General features: G+C 50.1%; 1 protein-coding gene across 2 annotated transcripts; it reads left to right on the top strand.

Annotated features, from left to right (window-relative positions):
- Nucleotides 1-4,029: 4,029 nt before the first annotated feature.
- On the top strand, nt 4,030-6,335 carry CLPS (colipase). Of its 2 annotated transcripts, XM_047860791.1 has the most exons (3): nt 4,030-4,113; nt 5,615-5,737; nt 6,204-6,335. In XM_047860791.1, exons 1-3 carry the CDS (start codon nt 4,030-4,032, stop codon nt 6,333-6,335), a joined length of 339 nt encoding a protein of 112 aa, XP_047716747.1. The 2 variants fall into 2 exon arrangements, with proteins under 2 accessions (XP_047716747.1, XP_047716748.1); XM_047860792.1 differs by lacking the exon at nt 5,615-5,737.
- Nucleotides 6,336-14,301: the final 7,966 nt, after the last annotated feature.

Below are 14,301 nucleotides of genomic sequence, written 5' to 3'. Positions count from 1 at the left end.
ACACAGAGGAGAATCCAGACAAAAAGGAAAAGGTGACATAACCATGGAGGTCGAGACTAGAATGATGGGGTTTCAGCCAAGGAAGCTGGTAACCACCGGAAGCAAGAAGGGGCATGGAACCGATTCTCCCCTAAAGCCTCCATAGAAAGCACAGCCCTGCTGATGCCTTGATTTCGACTTTTGGCCTTCAGAATTGTAGGGGAACCAATTTCTGTTGTTTCAATCAGCCAACTGGGTGGTAATTTGTTATGGCTGCCTCAAAAATTATACCATCTCTCCCGTAAGGAGAGACAGTCTGAGAGGTACGTCAGTCTGTGGGCAGCAGCTAATGTACAAGCCAGATGGTCATCGTCTCCAACAGAGTAAGGTTGGAGGGTTAAGCGTTTCAGGAAAGGGGTAGGGTACATGGAATCCTCAAAATAGGGACAAAAACCAGAGAGTATTTGAGTCCTGTAAGAATGTTCTCCAAGGGTTTGCTACTGCAGAGGCTTTTAACATCAGCTGGACAGGACACCCCACTCCTGTAAATGCTAGCCAGCCTCCTTCCCCACCTGCTCCTACCCTGCCCTGGCTCAGAGACTCATAACAAGGGGTCCATGGTGGGACAGACGGAGACTGAATGGATTTCCCACTAAGGTGGACCCAGCCAGTCATTACTGGCTCCCAATAGTATCAACAGACTTCAAGCCCCTGTAGGACACTGATAACTCTCAAAACTCAGTAATAAGAAAACAAAAAACCATTAAAGATTGGTTGGCAAAAGATAAACACTTGATCAAAGAAGATATATGGAACACTTGATCAAAGAAGATATATGGATGGCAATTGAACACATGAAAAAATGCTCAACGTCATCAGTCGGTAGGGAAACGCAAATGACATACTGCTCTTAACATCTATTAGAAAGGCTAAATTAAAAACCAAAAACAAAGAAACAAACAACAAAAAAAAAGAAAGAAAGAGAAAAAAAAAACAAAACTAAAAAACCGGCAGTGCCGAGCCCTGATGAGGGTGTAGAAAGCATTTGGAACGTTTGTACATTGCTGGTGGGAATGCACATTAGTTCAGCCCTTTTGGAAAACAGTCCAACATCTTTTAGAAATAATAAACAAACATTTGCCACAAGACTCAGCCATCTCACTCCTGATTATTTGTCCCAGAGAAATGAAAACTTGCACACATACAAAAACCTGTACACAAATATGTATAAAAGCTTTTTTAAACATTTTTTAATGTTTTTTTTTTGAGAGACAGTACATGAGTGGGGGAGGGGCAGAGAGAGAGGGAGACACAGAATCCGAAGCAGGCTCCAGGCTCTGAGCTGTCGGCCCAGAGCCCGATGCAGGGCTCGAACTCATGACCCGAGCTGAAGTCAGACGCTTAACCGACCCAGCCACCCAGGTGCTCCTGTATAAGAGCTTCATTAACAATTGCCCCAAATTTTTCAGAAATAACCCAAATGTCCTTCAGCCGGGAATGGATAAACACACTGTGGTTCCATTCCACACAACAGAAGCAGAAACAGTAGAAACAAACTACAGAAACCGGCCACAACGTGCACAAATCCCAAATGTGTTATGCTAAGAAGCCAGGCCAAAAATAAAAACAAAAATAAAACACAACTTTTTAAAAGTACATACTGTGGGGGCACCTGGGTGGCCCAGTCAGCTCAGCATCCAACTTCTGCTCGGGTCATGATCTCACCATTCGTGAGTTCCGCATCAGAGAGTCTCTCTCTCCCCCGTCTCTCTCCCTCCCTGCCCTCTTTCACTCATGCCCTCTCTCTCTCATGCCCCAAATCCAGATTTAGAACAATCCCAACATTCCAGAAGGCTTCCTCTTGCCGCCTCGCAGCCAATTTGCCCACCCATGGGTAAACCTGCAGCTTTTATCACCATAGGTTAGTTTCGCCTTTTCTTGAACTGCATGTAAACGTAACCACGCGGTCTGTATGTTTTCTGTCTGTGGCTTTCCTCACTCAACATTATGCCTCTGAAGTTAATCCATGTGATTGCATCTGGGGTTCCTTTTTGAAGGGGAAAAACGCAATGCACAACACTCTTTAGATTGGGCAAGGGGTGGCTAAACCTTATGGGGATTTGGTAAAAAAAAAAAAATCTAATTTTTGCTTATATTTTGGAAGCAGAAACATTGGCCAAAGTTCTCTTTGCTGTACTCTTCATCTGTAATGGAAAAAACTCCATTCTTCCTCCTCTGGGAAGTTGGCTGTGACCAGCCGGAGATAGGACTGATGCACTTTTCACAGCTCCGTTCACAGATGGAAAGAGCTCCTCCGGTTCCTTCCCCAGCCTCCTGGCCTTGACTGGTGAAAAGCAAAGTGCAATTACCCTCCCTGTGGCTCTGCTCACAGGGGTACTGCGGGGGAGGGGAGTGGGAAGCGAAGGAGGGGCCAGAATGACCTCATAGGGGAAAGTGGTTTTAAACACTGAGTTCCATACAAATAAGAGAGACTAGTGTTTTTTTAATCAGTGATACTTTTGTGTCAGGTTTCTCCCATTGTGAGGGTCTCCTAGCTCGTTCCTCCAGATACTCCCCTCTATTCCACCCTCTAGGGCCGTAAGGCGGAGGGGTGGGGGTATTATGAGGGCAGAACACCTACTAGACGCTGGGCACTCCCACCTGCATTGTCTTACCCAATCCTGACCTTACAAAGGAGCCATCGTCTTCCTCGGTACGCGAGGAAACAGGTTCAGATGGCTTACAGATTTAAATTACCTGTCCAAGGTTACGTGGCTAGGGAGGGCCGAGTTTGGAAGCCAAGTCAATATGGATCCAAGCTGTGCTCTGGGGAACCGGATCCAGGGCCTCCACAGCGGGGCGGTCTTCCACCTCCCGGGATGGGATCCTTGGCTGCAGTGAGCGGTCGTCCAGGGAAAGTTGCTCTGGTCCCACACCTGAGCACACTCTGGCAGCTGCACCCTTCCCAGCCTTCAGCCCCCCTCCCCCGACCTGGGTCCATCTGCGATTCACAAGACTTCCTCGTCCTCAGCCAGGATAGACTACAGCTCACGTTCACAGGTGGCCTTGGGTAGGGGACAGGCTGAGTGGAAGCCTTAACTGAAGGGGTTTGGGACTGCAGATGTTGAGTGAAGAGGAAACAGGAGACAATTGCGTGAGAAGGACCATCCTAAGGGCCCCTGAAATCACTCACAGAGGCAGGCCCCCTTCCCCCACAGTGTGAGGGCAGGTGGGAAGTGAGAACACACATCCCCCCTCCAGCGGTCGGTCGATCACGGAGTGGGTCAGCCCCAGCAGCCTCAACCTGCCCTAAAATGCCCCAGGGGAGGCTGGGAAGGTTGAGGAAGCCGGGAGGCTGGGGCCCCTCCTCACCGGGGCCTGATCCCTGGGTTTGGATGGAGTCAGAAGCAGGGCCTGGACTGGGGTGAGAGGTGCCTACATGCAAAGCTGAAGGGGGTGCTCACACCCTTGGTGCTCTCTCGCCTCACCCCAGTCCCAGCCCTACCAGGGCTCCGGGCACCAGCGGGGAACGGAGCACCGGTAACAGCGGCTGACACATCCTAATGACAGAGCCAAGCCCGGGGCTGAGCTACCCACGTGTGTTAAGATATATGCGACATATTCACTCACTCAGCCCTCCCAACTCTCAAAATGGTCCCCAGTTGAAGATAAGGAGACTGAGGCTCAGAACAGATAACTTGCCCAGCTAATAACTTTACAAGTAAAAGTGTTCCAGAGTCCACACCCAACTCTGTGTTGGTGCAGTATCACCACCACACACACACGCACACACACACACACACACACACGGGTGCACACATACACGCACACGCATGCACAAGGAACCAGGTGTCGCCCATTTGCTTTATCAGGACACGCCCCCCAGCAGATTGGCCACAGCTGGGCCTCGGTTCACGTCCAGTCCAGCGGGCTGGGGAAGGTGAGTCACATGCGGACAGAGTCCCTTTTATAGCTCCACCACCCAGGCCGGGTCTGTCTTCTGCCACCTGACCTGCCAGCGGCTACCTACACCGGCTGTGCCCGTCCATCATGGGGAAGGTCCTTGTCTTTCTGCTGGTTGCCCTCACAGTGGCCTATGCGGTGCCTGACCCTCGGGGAATCATTATCCACCTGGTAAGAAGGGCTTCAGGGAAGGAGTCATCTGAACATCCAGGCAGGGATTTTTTTTTAATTTTTAAATTTTATTGAAATCCAAGTTAGTTAACATATAGTGTAACCATGGTTTCAGGAGTAGAATTCAGTGATTCATCACTTACATAGAACACTCGGTGCCCATCCCAACAAGTGTCTTCCTTAATGCCCATCACACATTTAGCCCAGCCCCCACCAACACCTCTCCCTCTGTTTTTTTTATCTTATTTTTCCTCTCCTTCCTCTATGTTCATCTGTTTTGTTTCTTAAATTCCACATATGAGTGAAATCATACGACATTTGTCTTTCTGACTAATTTCGCTTAGCATAATACACTCTTAGTTCCATCCACATTGTTGCAAATGGCAAGATTTTATTATTTTTGATTGCCGAGTATTATTCCATTATATACACCACATATTCTTTATCCATCTTTATCCATTTATCAGTCATTGGACATTTGGGCTCTCTCCATAATTTGGCTACTGTCGATAGTGTTGCTATAAATATTGGGGTGCATGTGCCCAGGTGGAGATTTTTTAAGCTTCGAGCTTAACCTCTAATGTCTCCACCTGGGGCTGCCTGGAGGCTGAGAGGTGAAGCATCTCTACCTATCCTGCCCACGACTGTCCTGCCCTCTTCCGCTGGCGCCTCAGACAAGGCTGACCAGCATGGGACATGCTCAGGGCGATGGTTCAAACTGGCTGAGGGAGCTTTAGAAAAACCTAGAGCCCTAGGGTCCTGCCCTGGAAACCCTGGCTCAGAAATGTGCAGTAGTTTAAAAAGCTCTCCCAGTGAGTCTGGCTTCTGACCTAGAGGGACCCACAGACACAGTTCTAAATGCCTCATACTGACCACATGAGATATGTCCTATTCGGATCAGGTCCGTTTGCAGATGGAAAGCAGTTGTAGAGAAAGGTTAAGCCACCTGCCTGAGGTCACACAGTTGGAAAGCACGGAGCAGGGATTGGAGCCCAGGCTGCTGGCTCCAGAGCCACAGTCACGCTGCCCCATGCTGCCTCTGTACCCAAAGGTTCTTAACTCAGGGCCTTACATGGCTCAGAGGGTCCAGGATCCCCCTGAGGTTATATGTAAAAGTCAGGGGAGGGAGGAATTTTCCAGGGAGAAGGTCCTCACCCTTCACAGGCTCCTCAACGGAGCGTGGGAACCAGAGAAGTTTGGAGACCCCGTTTTGGGAACACCGAGGCAGAGTGTGGGGCAGTGACTTGCCCAGAGTCACCCAGGGAGTTGATAGCACAGCGGGTGCTAGAACCCGGTGTCCTGACCCGCAACCACTACCCTGCCCACTTCTCACACGCTGGGGCTGGGGGTGGGTGGATCGGCCCCCAGACCCAGGGGCTGGGTTCCTCTACACACGCCCCCACCAGGGGAGGCCCTGTCAGCAGCAGTGGGTGGCGGGGCAGGGGGGGTGTAGAGAAGGGACCAAGGGAAGGGGACCTGGGCTAACCGGCTCCCCCGGCAGGAAGACGGCGAGCTCTGCCTGAACAGCCTTCAATGCAAGAGCAAGTGTTGCCACCGTGACACGGGGCTGAGCCTGGCCCGCTGCGCACCCAAGGCCAGTGAGAACAGCGAGTGCTCTGCCAAGGTGGGTGCCTGCGGAGTGGGGGCGGTCGTGGTGGGAAGAGGGACCGCTCAGAGGAGGAGGGCCCTCAGGCTTGGGGATAGGATCGCGGAGGAGCGTCAGCCTGGGGCCTGAACGCTGAGATTAAGAGGGGGAGGTCAGCAGGCTTCAAAGCACTTTCCCATGCCATCATCTCCTTTGACCCTCACAAGTGACCAGTGAGATGAATGGGGGCGGGGGGTTGTTATCCCCGTTTCACGGATGGGTGAATAGAGGCCTCCCCAGAGAGATGTAGTTAGTCAGCATAAATGAGGCACAGGGTGGGAACCAGCCTCAGGGCCCACAGTGCCCTCTGGAGTGGCAGTCAGAAGAAGACAGATTGAAAAGAGACTGGCCAGGGGTTCTTGGGGTCAGGCCAGGGGGCACGTTATGCCCAAAGTAGCCCCCCCAACACACAGCCTGTGACTCCGATGGCCCTGTGTCTTTGCAGACACTCTATGGGGTTTACTACAAGTGTCCCTGTGAGCGGGGCCTGACCTGTGAGGTTGACAAGACCATCGTGGGCTCCATCACCAATACCAACTTTGGCTTCTGCCACGATGCTGGACGCTCCCGGAAGTAAAACCACCGAAGGCTGCCCCTCTTCCACCACCCCTCCCTGGCTGGCCACCCCTTGGCCAGCACCTCCCTTTTCTGATTGGATTCTCAGCAATTAAAGCTCTTCCTGCAACCTTCCCCAGGCTCCTGAATGTTCTTCTTGTTGAGTCAGCATCTTCCTTGATGTCACCTCAAGCCTTTGCCTCATCAAGGTCAGAGGAAGTCAATAGGTCAGAGGAAGGAGGGATGGGTCGGGGGGCCAGGCGGGATGAGGCTGGACAGCCTGGAGACAAGGTTGTGAAGCAGCCATGCTGAGAACCTCTCCATTTGGGGACCGTGACACCTCCCTGGGATGCCCTTCTTGCCCCCCAAGTTCTCAGACAGGTACATGCACACACTTCTCGCGGGGAGTCATAATGGCCCATATTCTCTGCCCTGCGTCAAAATTTACCAGCCCCTGTCTTGGGGTCCTATCTTCTTTCTGGACCGAACTCTCAGATATGCCAGCTGGTTGACACAACCCATGTGTTAAGGAGTCAAACCACTAACAATTGCTGTGGGCTTACTCTTTGCTAGCAAATCCTCACAACGATCCAGGAGGGAGAATATATCGTCTCTATAGATAAAACAAAAACAAAAACTAACGTTCAGAGAAGTTAAGCAACTTGCTCAATGTCACATAATTAGAAAAATTTGGGGGTTGCCTGAGTGGCTCAGTCGGTAAGATGTCTGACTCTTGATTTCAGCTCAGGTTGTGATCTCATGGTTCATGGGAACGAGCCCTGTGTGGGGCTGTGCACCGACCACACAGAGCCTGCTTGGGATTCTCTCTCTTCCTCTTTCTCTCTACCCCTGGCCCAACTGTGCTCTCTCAAAATAAATAAATAAACTTTAAAAAGAAAGAAAGAAAGAAGAAAGAAAGAAAAGAAAGAAAAGAAAGAAAGAAAGAAAGAAAGAAAGAAAGAAAGAAGAAAGGTCTGCTAATTAAAAACTTAAAGAAAAAGTTAGCAGCACACCTGCTAACTCCACCCCCCTACCCATTCTACAATTCCTGGTTCTTTCCCAATTATTCATACTAAGACAAATGGGTGGGATTGTAGGGAATTTGGCTTTGGTTTAACATAAAAACCATCAAACCTGGGTTGCCTTTGGCAGTACTGAGGTCCCCGTCACTGAGATGTGCAAGTGGAGGTTCACTGACCCTCAGTGGGGATGTAGGAGAGGAGATTCATGCAAAGAAGGAAGAGAATGAACGAATTAAAGCTGAGATGCTCTCCCAGCCCCAGGATTTTGTAGTCTGTGATTAAGGAATCCTTAGAGTAGCCACTAGGTTTCTGAGTTAAGACAGGATCTACCTGAAAAGTAACAAAAAAAACAACAACAAGGAATTATGGCTGAAACAAATAGGGACACATATTTCTCATGAATCAAAAAGTCTGGAGGGGGCACCTTGGGGGGCTCAGTCGGTTGAGTGTCCGACTCTTGATTTGGGCTCAGGTCGTGATCTCATGATTCATGAGATTGAGCCCCTCGTCAGGCTCTGTGCTGACCACTGACAGGAAACCTGCTTGGGATTCCCTCCCTCTCTCTCTCTCTCTCTCTCTCTGCCCCTCCCCCACTCATTCTCTAAAAAAAAAACAAACAAACAAACATTAAAAAGAAGTCTGGAGATAGGAAGTGTTGGCAGAACTGTGCGTCTGTTACCTCCTCTCAACTGGCAGATGCCTTCACGGCAGCTGCTAATGGTCATATTCTCTTACCATGTTCAAGTTAGGAAGCATGGAGTAGAGGGTGGCTGGATAGGGGCTGAGGGCAGATTATTTCTCCTAGCCTATTTTCTTATCTTGCCCAAAAGCCTCCAGGCTGACTTCTCCATATCTCAATGGCTCCAACTGGGTCATGGGACCACCTCTGGCCACAAGGGAAGCTGGGAAAGCAAGTACTGGGCAAAGGGAATGGGACCGCCATGACTGGCTTGGGCTAATTAGATCCCTCTCCCAGGGCTGGGCCCAGTACCACTCAAACAATACTGGGGTTCAGTTAGCAAGGAAGAGAGGTAAAGGCTGTTGGGGAGTCAGGTAAGTATCCTCCATACCTAAGGTAGTGCTCAACTGGAGGGGCTTTCAATATCTTAACCCAGTAGAGGGCTCAGACTCTGAGGCAGGGTTGGGTCATACTCCGTGGTGCCTAGATCCAAAGCTGGGTGGGAACCTGCATTCATTCACTTCTTCATACGTCTGTTGAATGACCAATAGTGCCCAGCACTGTGTTACAGTCTATAAAGGGCACGAGGGAAATGTTCCTAGTTTCCAGGGGTGAGTGGGAAGCTGGGCTCTGTGGCAGCAAGGGGCAAAGACCTCAACCCCCTGTTCCCTGTGTTAAATCCTTTCTACTTGAACCATCTGGAGTGGTCCTTGTTTTTGGCACTGAGACTGAGTATTACACGACTGCTGGAAGAAGGGGAACATTTTTTGTTGTGTTGCTGCTGTTCAAAGCCACCTTCTTCTCACCCAGCCTGGAGCCCAGACGAGTCCCCATTTTCTTTTTTTTTTTTCTTAATATTTTTATTTTTTTAAATGTTTATTTATCTTGAGAAAGAGAGAGAGAGAGACAGAGCATGAATGGGGAAGGGGCAGAGAGAGAGAGGGAGACACAGAATCTGAAGCAGGTTCCAGGCCCCAAGCTGTCAGCACAGAGCCCAATGCGGGGCTCAAACCCACGAACCGGGAGATCATGACCTGAGCCAAAATCGGATGCTGAACCAACTGAGCTACCCAGGCGCCCCAAGGAGTCCCTGTTTTCAAATTCCCATAAAGATGTCCTATAGGTTGTAGCCTTGCCATTGATACTTTCCACCTTAATATCCTAACCCCAGGAGCTTCCCACCTTGCTGTAACTTTTTTCTAGATCTGCTAGAAATTCAGCTACAGAAGTGGCAATATTTGCAGCCTTGAATCCATAAAAAATGCCGGATGCTGGACCCTGTAGACATATGCTGTCCAATATGGTACCAATTAGTCACATGTTGAGCGCTTGAATTGGGGTACGCGTAAAATACAAATTGGATTCAGATGACCTATTACCAAAAAAAGAATGTCAAAGATCTCAAATAATTTTTACACGTTGAAATAACACTTTTGATTGTGTTATAAGTATTTTGTCAAAATTGGTTCCACCTGTTTCTCTTTACTTTTTAAGTATGGCCATTAGCAAATTTAAAATCACATTGCACCTTCCGCTGGACAGTGCTGCTCTTTTAAGCTGAAGGATTTTGAGAAGAGGCATTTTTCTGAACTCCTTCATCTGTCTAAAAGCAGAGCCTCCCCAAAGAACTCAACTATCATAAATTCCCTCCTGGAGAAGTTTCTCGCAACCAAGAAAGACTGACTCTTTGTGCTGGAATCTTATCACTGCAGAAGTCAGCACCACACCTAAATGGACATTGTCACAAAAACTATCATAACTGTCATCTACTCTCCTAAGGGCCCATTTATCTTTCTTAAAAATAATGTGTTTTCCCCTAAGTGCTCTTTCTTCCCCTATTAAGAAGCCATTTTCCAGAGGGTCCTTCTCCCATTCCCCTTCCCCAATAAAGATGATATATATGCCCCAAATTCTAACTGCCTCATCGGGTCACCTTTTTCTGTGAACTCCCCCACATGCGTATGCAGGTGAATAAAAAAATCTCTCTTTTCTCTTGCCAATCTGTCTTTTGTCAGTTTAATTTGCAGACCCCCAACACTGAACATAAGAGGGTAGAGGAAAAGTTTCTCCTCTTCATTGTATGAAACCAGTGTAATCACATCAGCAATGTATTTTCTCCCTCCCCTTCTAAATTTGAAGACATTAGGTATTCCTGGAGGCTGGGTTTCTAGCCTGCAATCTCCCCTTCCAAGGGCCTTTCATAGATTTTCTCCAAATAAGGGGAGCTCATGCACCATAGCCCTGTGTCTTTCTGAAGTACATGTGACACTGTGGATCTGTCTGACACATTTAGGAGCAATTTCCGCCAAGAAAAAGGTTAGAGTGTTGCTAAGACTTACAGGGGGTGCTTTAAGTAAACCTCAGCTTCTATCTCAACTACTGAGCTCTCGCACCATAAGCCTGACGTCCAGGAGGACATACTTGGCTCAGATCTGGGTTCACACTTGGTTCAGCTAATCAGAAGTGTAGCTAACCATGGAACTTTGGGTCCCAAATCTGAATTCTTTATTCCCAGAACGTAACCCAAATATAGCAGGGCTGCCTTGAAGCCTGCTTCTGCAGAGAATTCACGACACGCACAGCCAGCAAGCTAGCGTCTGGCTCTTAAAGCCTCACAACCCAAAGGTACAGCTTGTGGAAACTCGTCCTGATTCATTGTCTCCCCGTCCCCACAGCTCAGTAGGCGCTCTGATCTTTCTTTTCCTCACGCTCTTTCCTTGGCTCTCCCTTTCTCATCCCTCCTTTCTCTTCTGATCTCCCAAAAGAGTCCGATTCATCACGTTCAAGCGCTGTGACTGTGAACAGGTTGCTCAGTCTGTCTCAGGTTCTCCTGAGATGGGGTGATCAAAGTTCTGACCCCTCCTCCTAAGGTTTTTTTGTAGGATGAAATGAGATCCTGTGTGTAAGGGATCTGGTACCGCCCCCGGCATAAAGTAAGTGCTCCATAAACACAGGCAAAAAAAAAATTTTTTTTTTTTAAGTAATCTCTACACCCAGCACAGGGCTTGAATTCATGACCCAGAGAATGACTCACATGTTCTGCCCACTGAGACTGCCAATTCTTCATACACATTTGTCTTGGACACTTCCTTTCACATTTCTGACCTTTAAGGTCAGGGGGAACCAAGAGTTCAGGTGTGAACTGAGCTTTTGGCGGGTGGCTTATGGAATGGGCGGAAGCCAGAAAGGGGTTGGGTGGGGGAAGAGCTCAAGTCTCCTCTGGGGGACTTTCGTTCATGCCCCAACAGGGGAAAGGCCCAAGCCTAAGCTTCCGGCTCTCAGCCCCTTCACTCCCCAGCAACCTGTGCCCGGCCCATCCCAGCCACGCCTCCCCAGCCCCTGGCACCAGGGGCAGCAAACACTGAAAAGTCTTTATTCCAGTGATGGTGCATCATCCCTCCCTCCCTCCCTGCCCCTCCCCTGCTGGTGGAGGCTCTGAGGGCTAGGGGCAAGAACACAAATTTGGGGAGGCGTAGGAGTAGATGGAGGAGGTGGGGAAGGCAGCAAGGAGGGAGCGTTAGAAGAAAATGTTCTTAGCTGACTTCCTTTTTTCAATTTTCTTACAACGGCCATAGATGATGTTAAATGATTTCTCATTCTTCGGAAATACACACGTCAGGTTCGGCAGGCAGGGGCACTCGTTATACAGACCCAGGAATGTCTGCGAAAGACAGGAATTTGACCTTGACCTTGGGGGCTGCTTTGCCCTCAGCCCTGAGGGGGCAGCCTTCACTCCCCTGGAAGTGCTCCCCTGCAAGACCATCTGCTTGCACACAGCAGAGGAGCCTGGGCTTGAGGGACCCCTTCATGCACTGTTCAGTCTGTGCCTCTGTTGCCTCCTCCAGGCTGACCCCTAGGATTGTTGGTGCCCTCCTAGTTCATTCTCTGGCATCACCTTTCCCGTCATTAGCCCAGGTGTCTATCCCGAGTGAAAAAACACCCTCCCACAGGGGACCTCCATCTATTCTCCTGAAGTCCTTTCATGAGCACACCAACACCCCTTTCCTGCACACCCAGCTCAGAGGCTACCCCAGCCCACAACCTCTGGCCCAGAACACCTGGAGCCACAGCAGAGCCCGTGGGGCTGTTGAGAAGGGTGGGCTGAGAACCATGATTAGGACCAGACCTTCTACCTGTGCCAATTGACAATGCTACTTCCAGAGTTGACCCACTGAAAAGGGGAACTTATATCAGAAAGAGAAGCATGGGGGCGCCTGGGTGGCTCGGTCGGTTAAACATCCTACCTGGGCTCAGGTCATGATCTCACCTTTGGTGAGTTCCAGCCCCATTTCCAACTCTCCGCTGTCAGAGCGGAGCCGGCTTGGAATCCTCTGTCCCCCTCTCTCTGCCCCTCCCCCGCTCACACTCACACCCTCTCTCTCTCAAAATAAATAAACACAAAAACAACAACAAACCATCTGGATTCCAAGCCCCTGGCTTGGGGTCCCACCTTGGGTCGGTCCACAGGCTCCCCCAAGCGGCTGGGAGGTGCCGTCGCAGCAGACAATTCCCCGCTCCGGGTCACCGTCGCCGACCCCACACCCTCCCCTGTGCTCCGGGTCCGCCCCTGCCCCTCCTTTCCGGGGGTCCTCCCCGCTCACCCCGCCCGCCCCCCAGGGGGCGCCACCACCCACCTGCGTGTGACGCGTGCTGCCCTCGGACCCCTAGGGGGCGCAGTGCGACTCGCAGCCCTCGGTCTCCCGGCGACAGCACCCACTCTTGCACTTCTTGCTCTGGACGCAGATCTCCCTGTCGTCCTGCGGGGAGATGGCGCCCCTGGGCTTCCTCCCTGCAGGTTCCCCTCCCGCGCTGCGCCCTCACCGCCGCCCCCACTCTCGCCGGGCCTGGAGTTGGAGACGGCGGATGTCTGTGCTGAGGGGCGCCGGATTTTTCCCAAAGGGGGACCAAAGAGATATCACAGGTTTGCCTTTCTTTAGAGTCCCGCAGATAGGTTGCTTCTCGCACACACACACACCAGGCCTTCCCGTCTTGGCTCCTGCGGTTCCTTCCGCCCGCACAACCTTCTCTCTGCAAACTCCTACTCACCTTTTTTTTTTTTTAATGTTTATTTTTCTTTAACTTATATTTATTTTTGAGAGACAGAGAGAGAGCACGAGCAGGGGAGGGACAGAGAGAGAGAGAGAGAGGGAGACCTAAAATCCAAAGCAGGCTCCAGGCGCTGAGCTGTCAACACTCGGCTTAACCTGAGCCACCCAGGAGCCCCCCCTCCTTACCTTTTCAGTCGAGCTTGCACGGCACCTAAGGCTCCCTCCTCCCCCACACTCACCCACACCAGCGATCCCCAGCGCTAGGCCATCACATCATCTGTCACTGCCACCATCATCTCTCTGTCAGACAAGTTCAGTTCATTCAACAAGCAAATGCTGAGCACCTGCTGTGTCCAAGTACCGTTTCAGGCACCGGGGATACAGCTGGGAACAAAACAAACAGAAATGCCCAGACACGCCTTCCCTCCTGGAGCTGGCACGCCAGAGCAGCTGTCCAGCAGAACTTTTGGCAAGGACGAAAATGTGCTTTTTCTGCATGTTCCAATTTGGTGATCGCTAGCCACGTGTGGCTAATGAGCACTAGAAATGCGGCGAGTGTGACCGAGGAGCTGAACTTTAAATTTTGCTTAACTTTAATTAATTTTAACTTCAGTCACTCTTGCGACTCGTGATTTGCTATTGGACAAGCATGAGCAGCTCTAGGGAGAAGGCAGATAATAAATAAGTGAAATAGACAGAGTGGCACAAAATGCGGAGCAAAGGAAGCCATGAAAAGAATACTGTGTGATTCCATCACATGAAGTTCAAAAGCAGGCAAAACTAATCTAGAACAGAAGAGGTCTGGAGAGTGTTACCTTTCGGCCCTACAACTGACAGTGAGCCCAAGGGAGCCTTGCAGGGTGCCGGAAGTGCTCTGTAGCTCAATCGGGGTGGTGGTTATGAGGGTGTTTGCATGGGTTTTAAATTAATTGATTTTAATGTAAAATCAAGATTTGGGCATTTTACTGTACATAGTTTTTACCTAACATATATGTGTTAGATATTATTAATGAACAATTATTACTTATGTATGTATAATCCTATCTATTGCGTTTGACTAAGTGCCATAAAGAGAATAAAGCAGGAGGGGGTTGGACTGCCAGTAGCCTCTTACTGGCTTCCCTGATTTCACTCTTCCCAGTAACCCACCCCAGACCCCTGACCTCCACCCTGCAACAGTCTCACCTACCCCCTCTCCCCATTCTTTCCAGGAGGAATCTTTTTTTTTTTTTTAAGGTA

The sequence above is a fragment of the Prionailurus viverrinus genome, chromosome B2 (genome assembly GCF_022837055.1).
Source record: "Prionailurus viverrinus isolate Anna chromosome B2, UM_Priviv_1.0, whole genome shotgun sequence".
Taxonomy (NCBI): domain Eukaryota; kingdom Metazoa; phylum Chordata; class Mammalia; order Carnivora; family Felidae; genus Prionailurus; species Prionailurus viverrinus.
Note: the sequence above shows the minus strand (reverse complement) of the source record. Positions and strands in the feature narration are given on the sequence as shown.

What these genes read in the sequence shown, in the direction of transcription:
- CLPS (XM_047860791.1), top strand. Translation starts at nt 4,030, where the DNA reads ATGGGGAAGGTCCTTGTCTTTCTGCTGGTTGCCCTCACAGTGGCCTAT. An exon ending in GGGGAATCATTATCCACCTG is followed by an intron (nt 4,114 to 5,614) that starts GTAAGAAGGGCT and finishes CTCCCCCGGCAG; the next exon opens with GAAGACGGCGAGCTCTGCCT. An exon ending in ACAGCGAGTGCTCTGCCAAG is followed by an intron (nt 5,738 to 6,203) that starts GTGGGTGCCTGC and finishes GTGTCTTTGCAG; the next exon opens with ACACTCTATGGGGTTTACTA.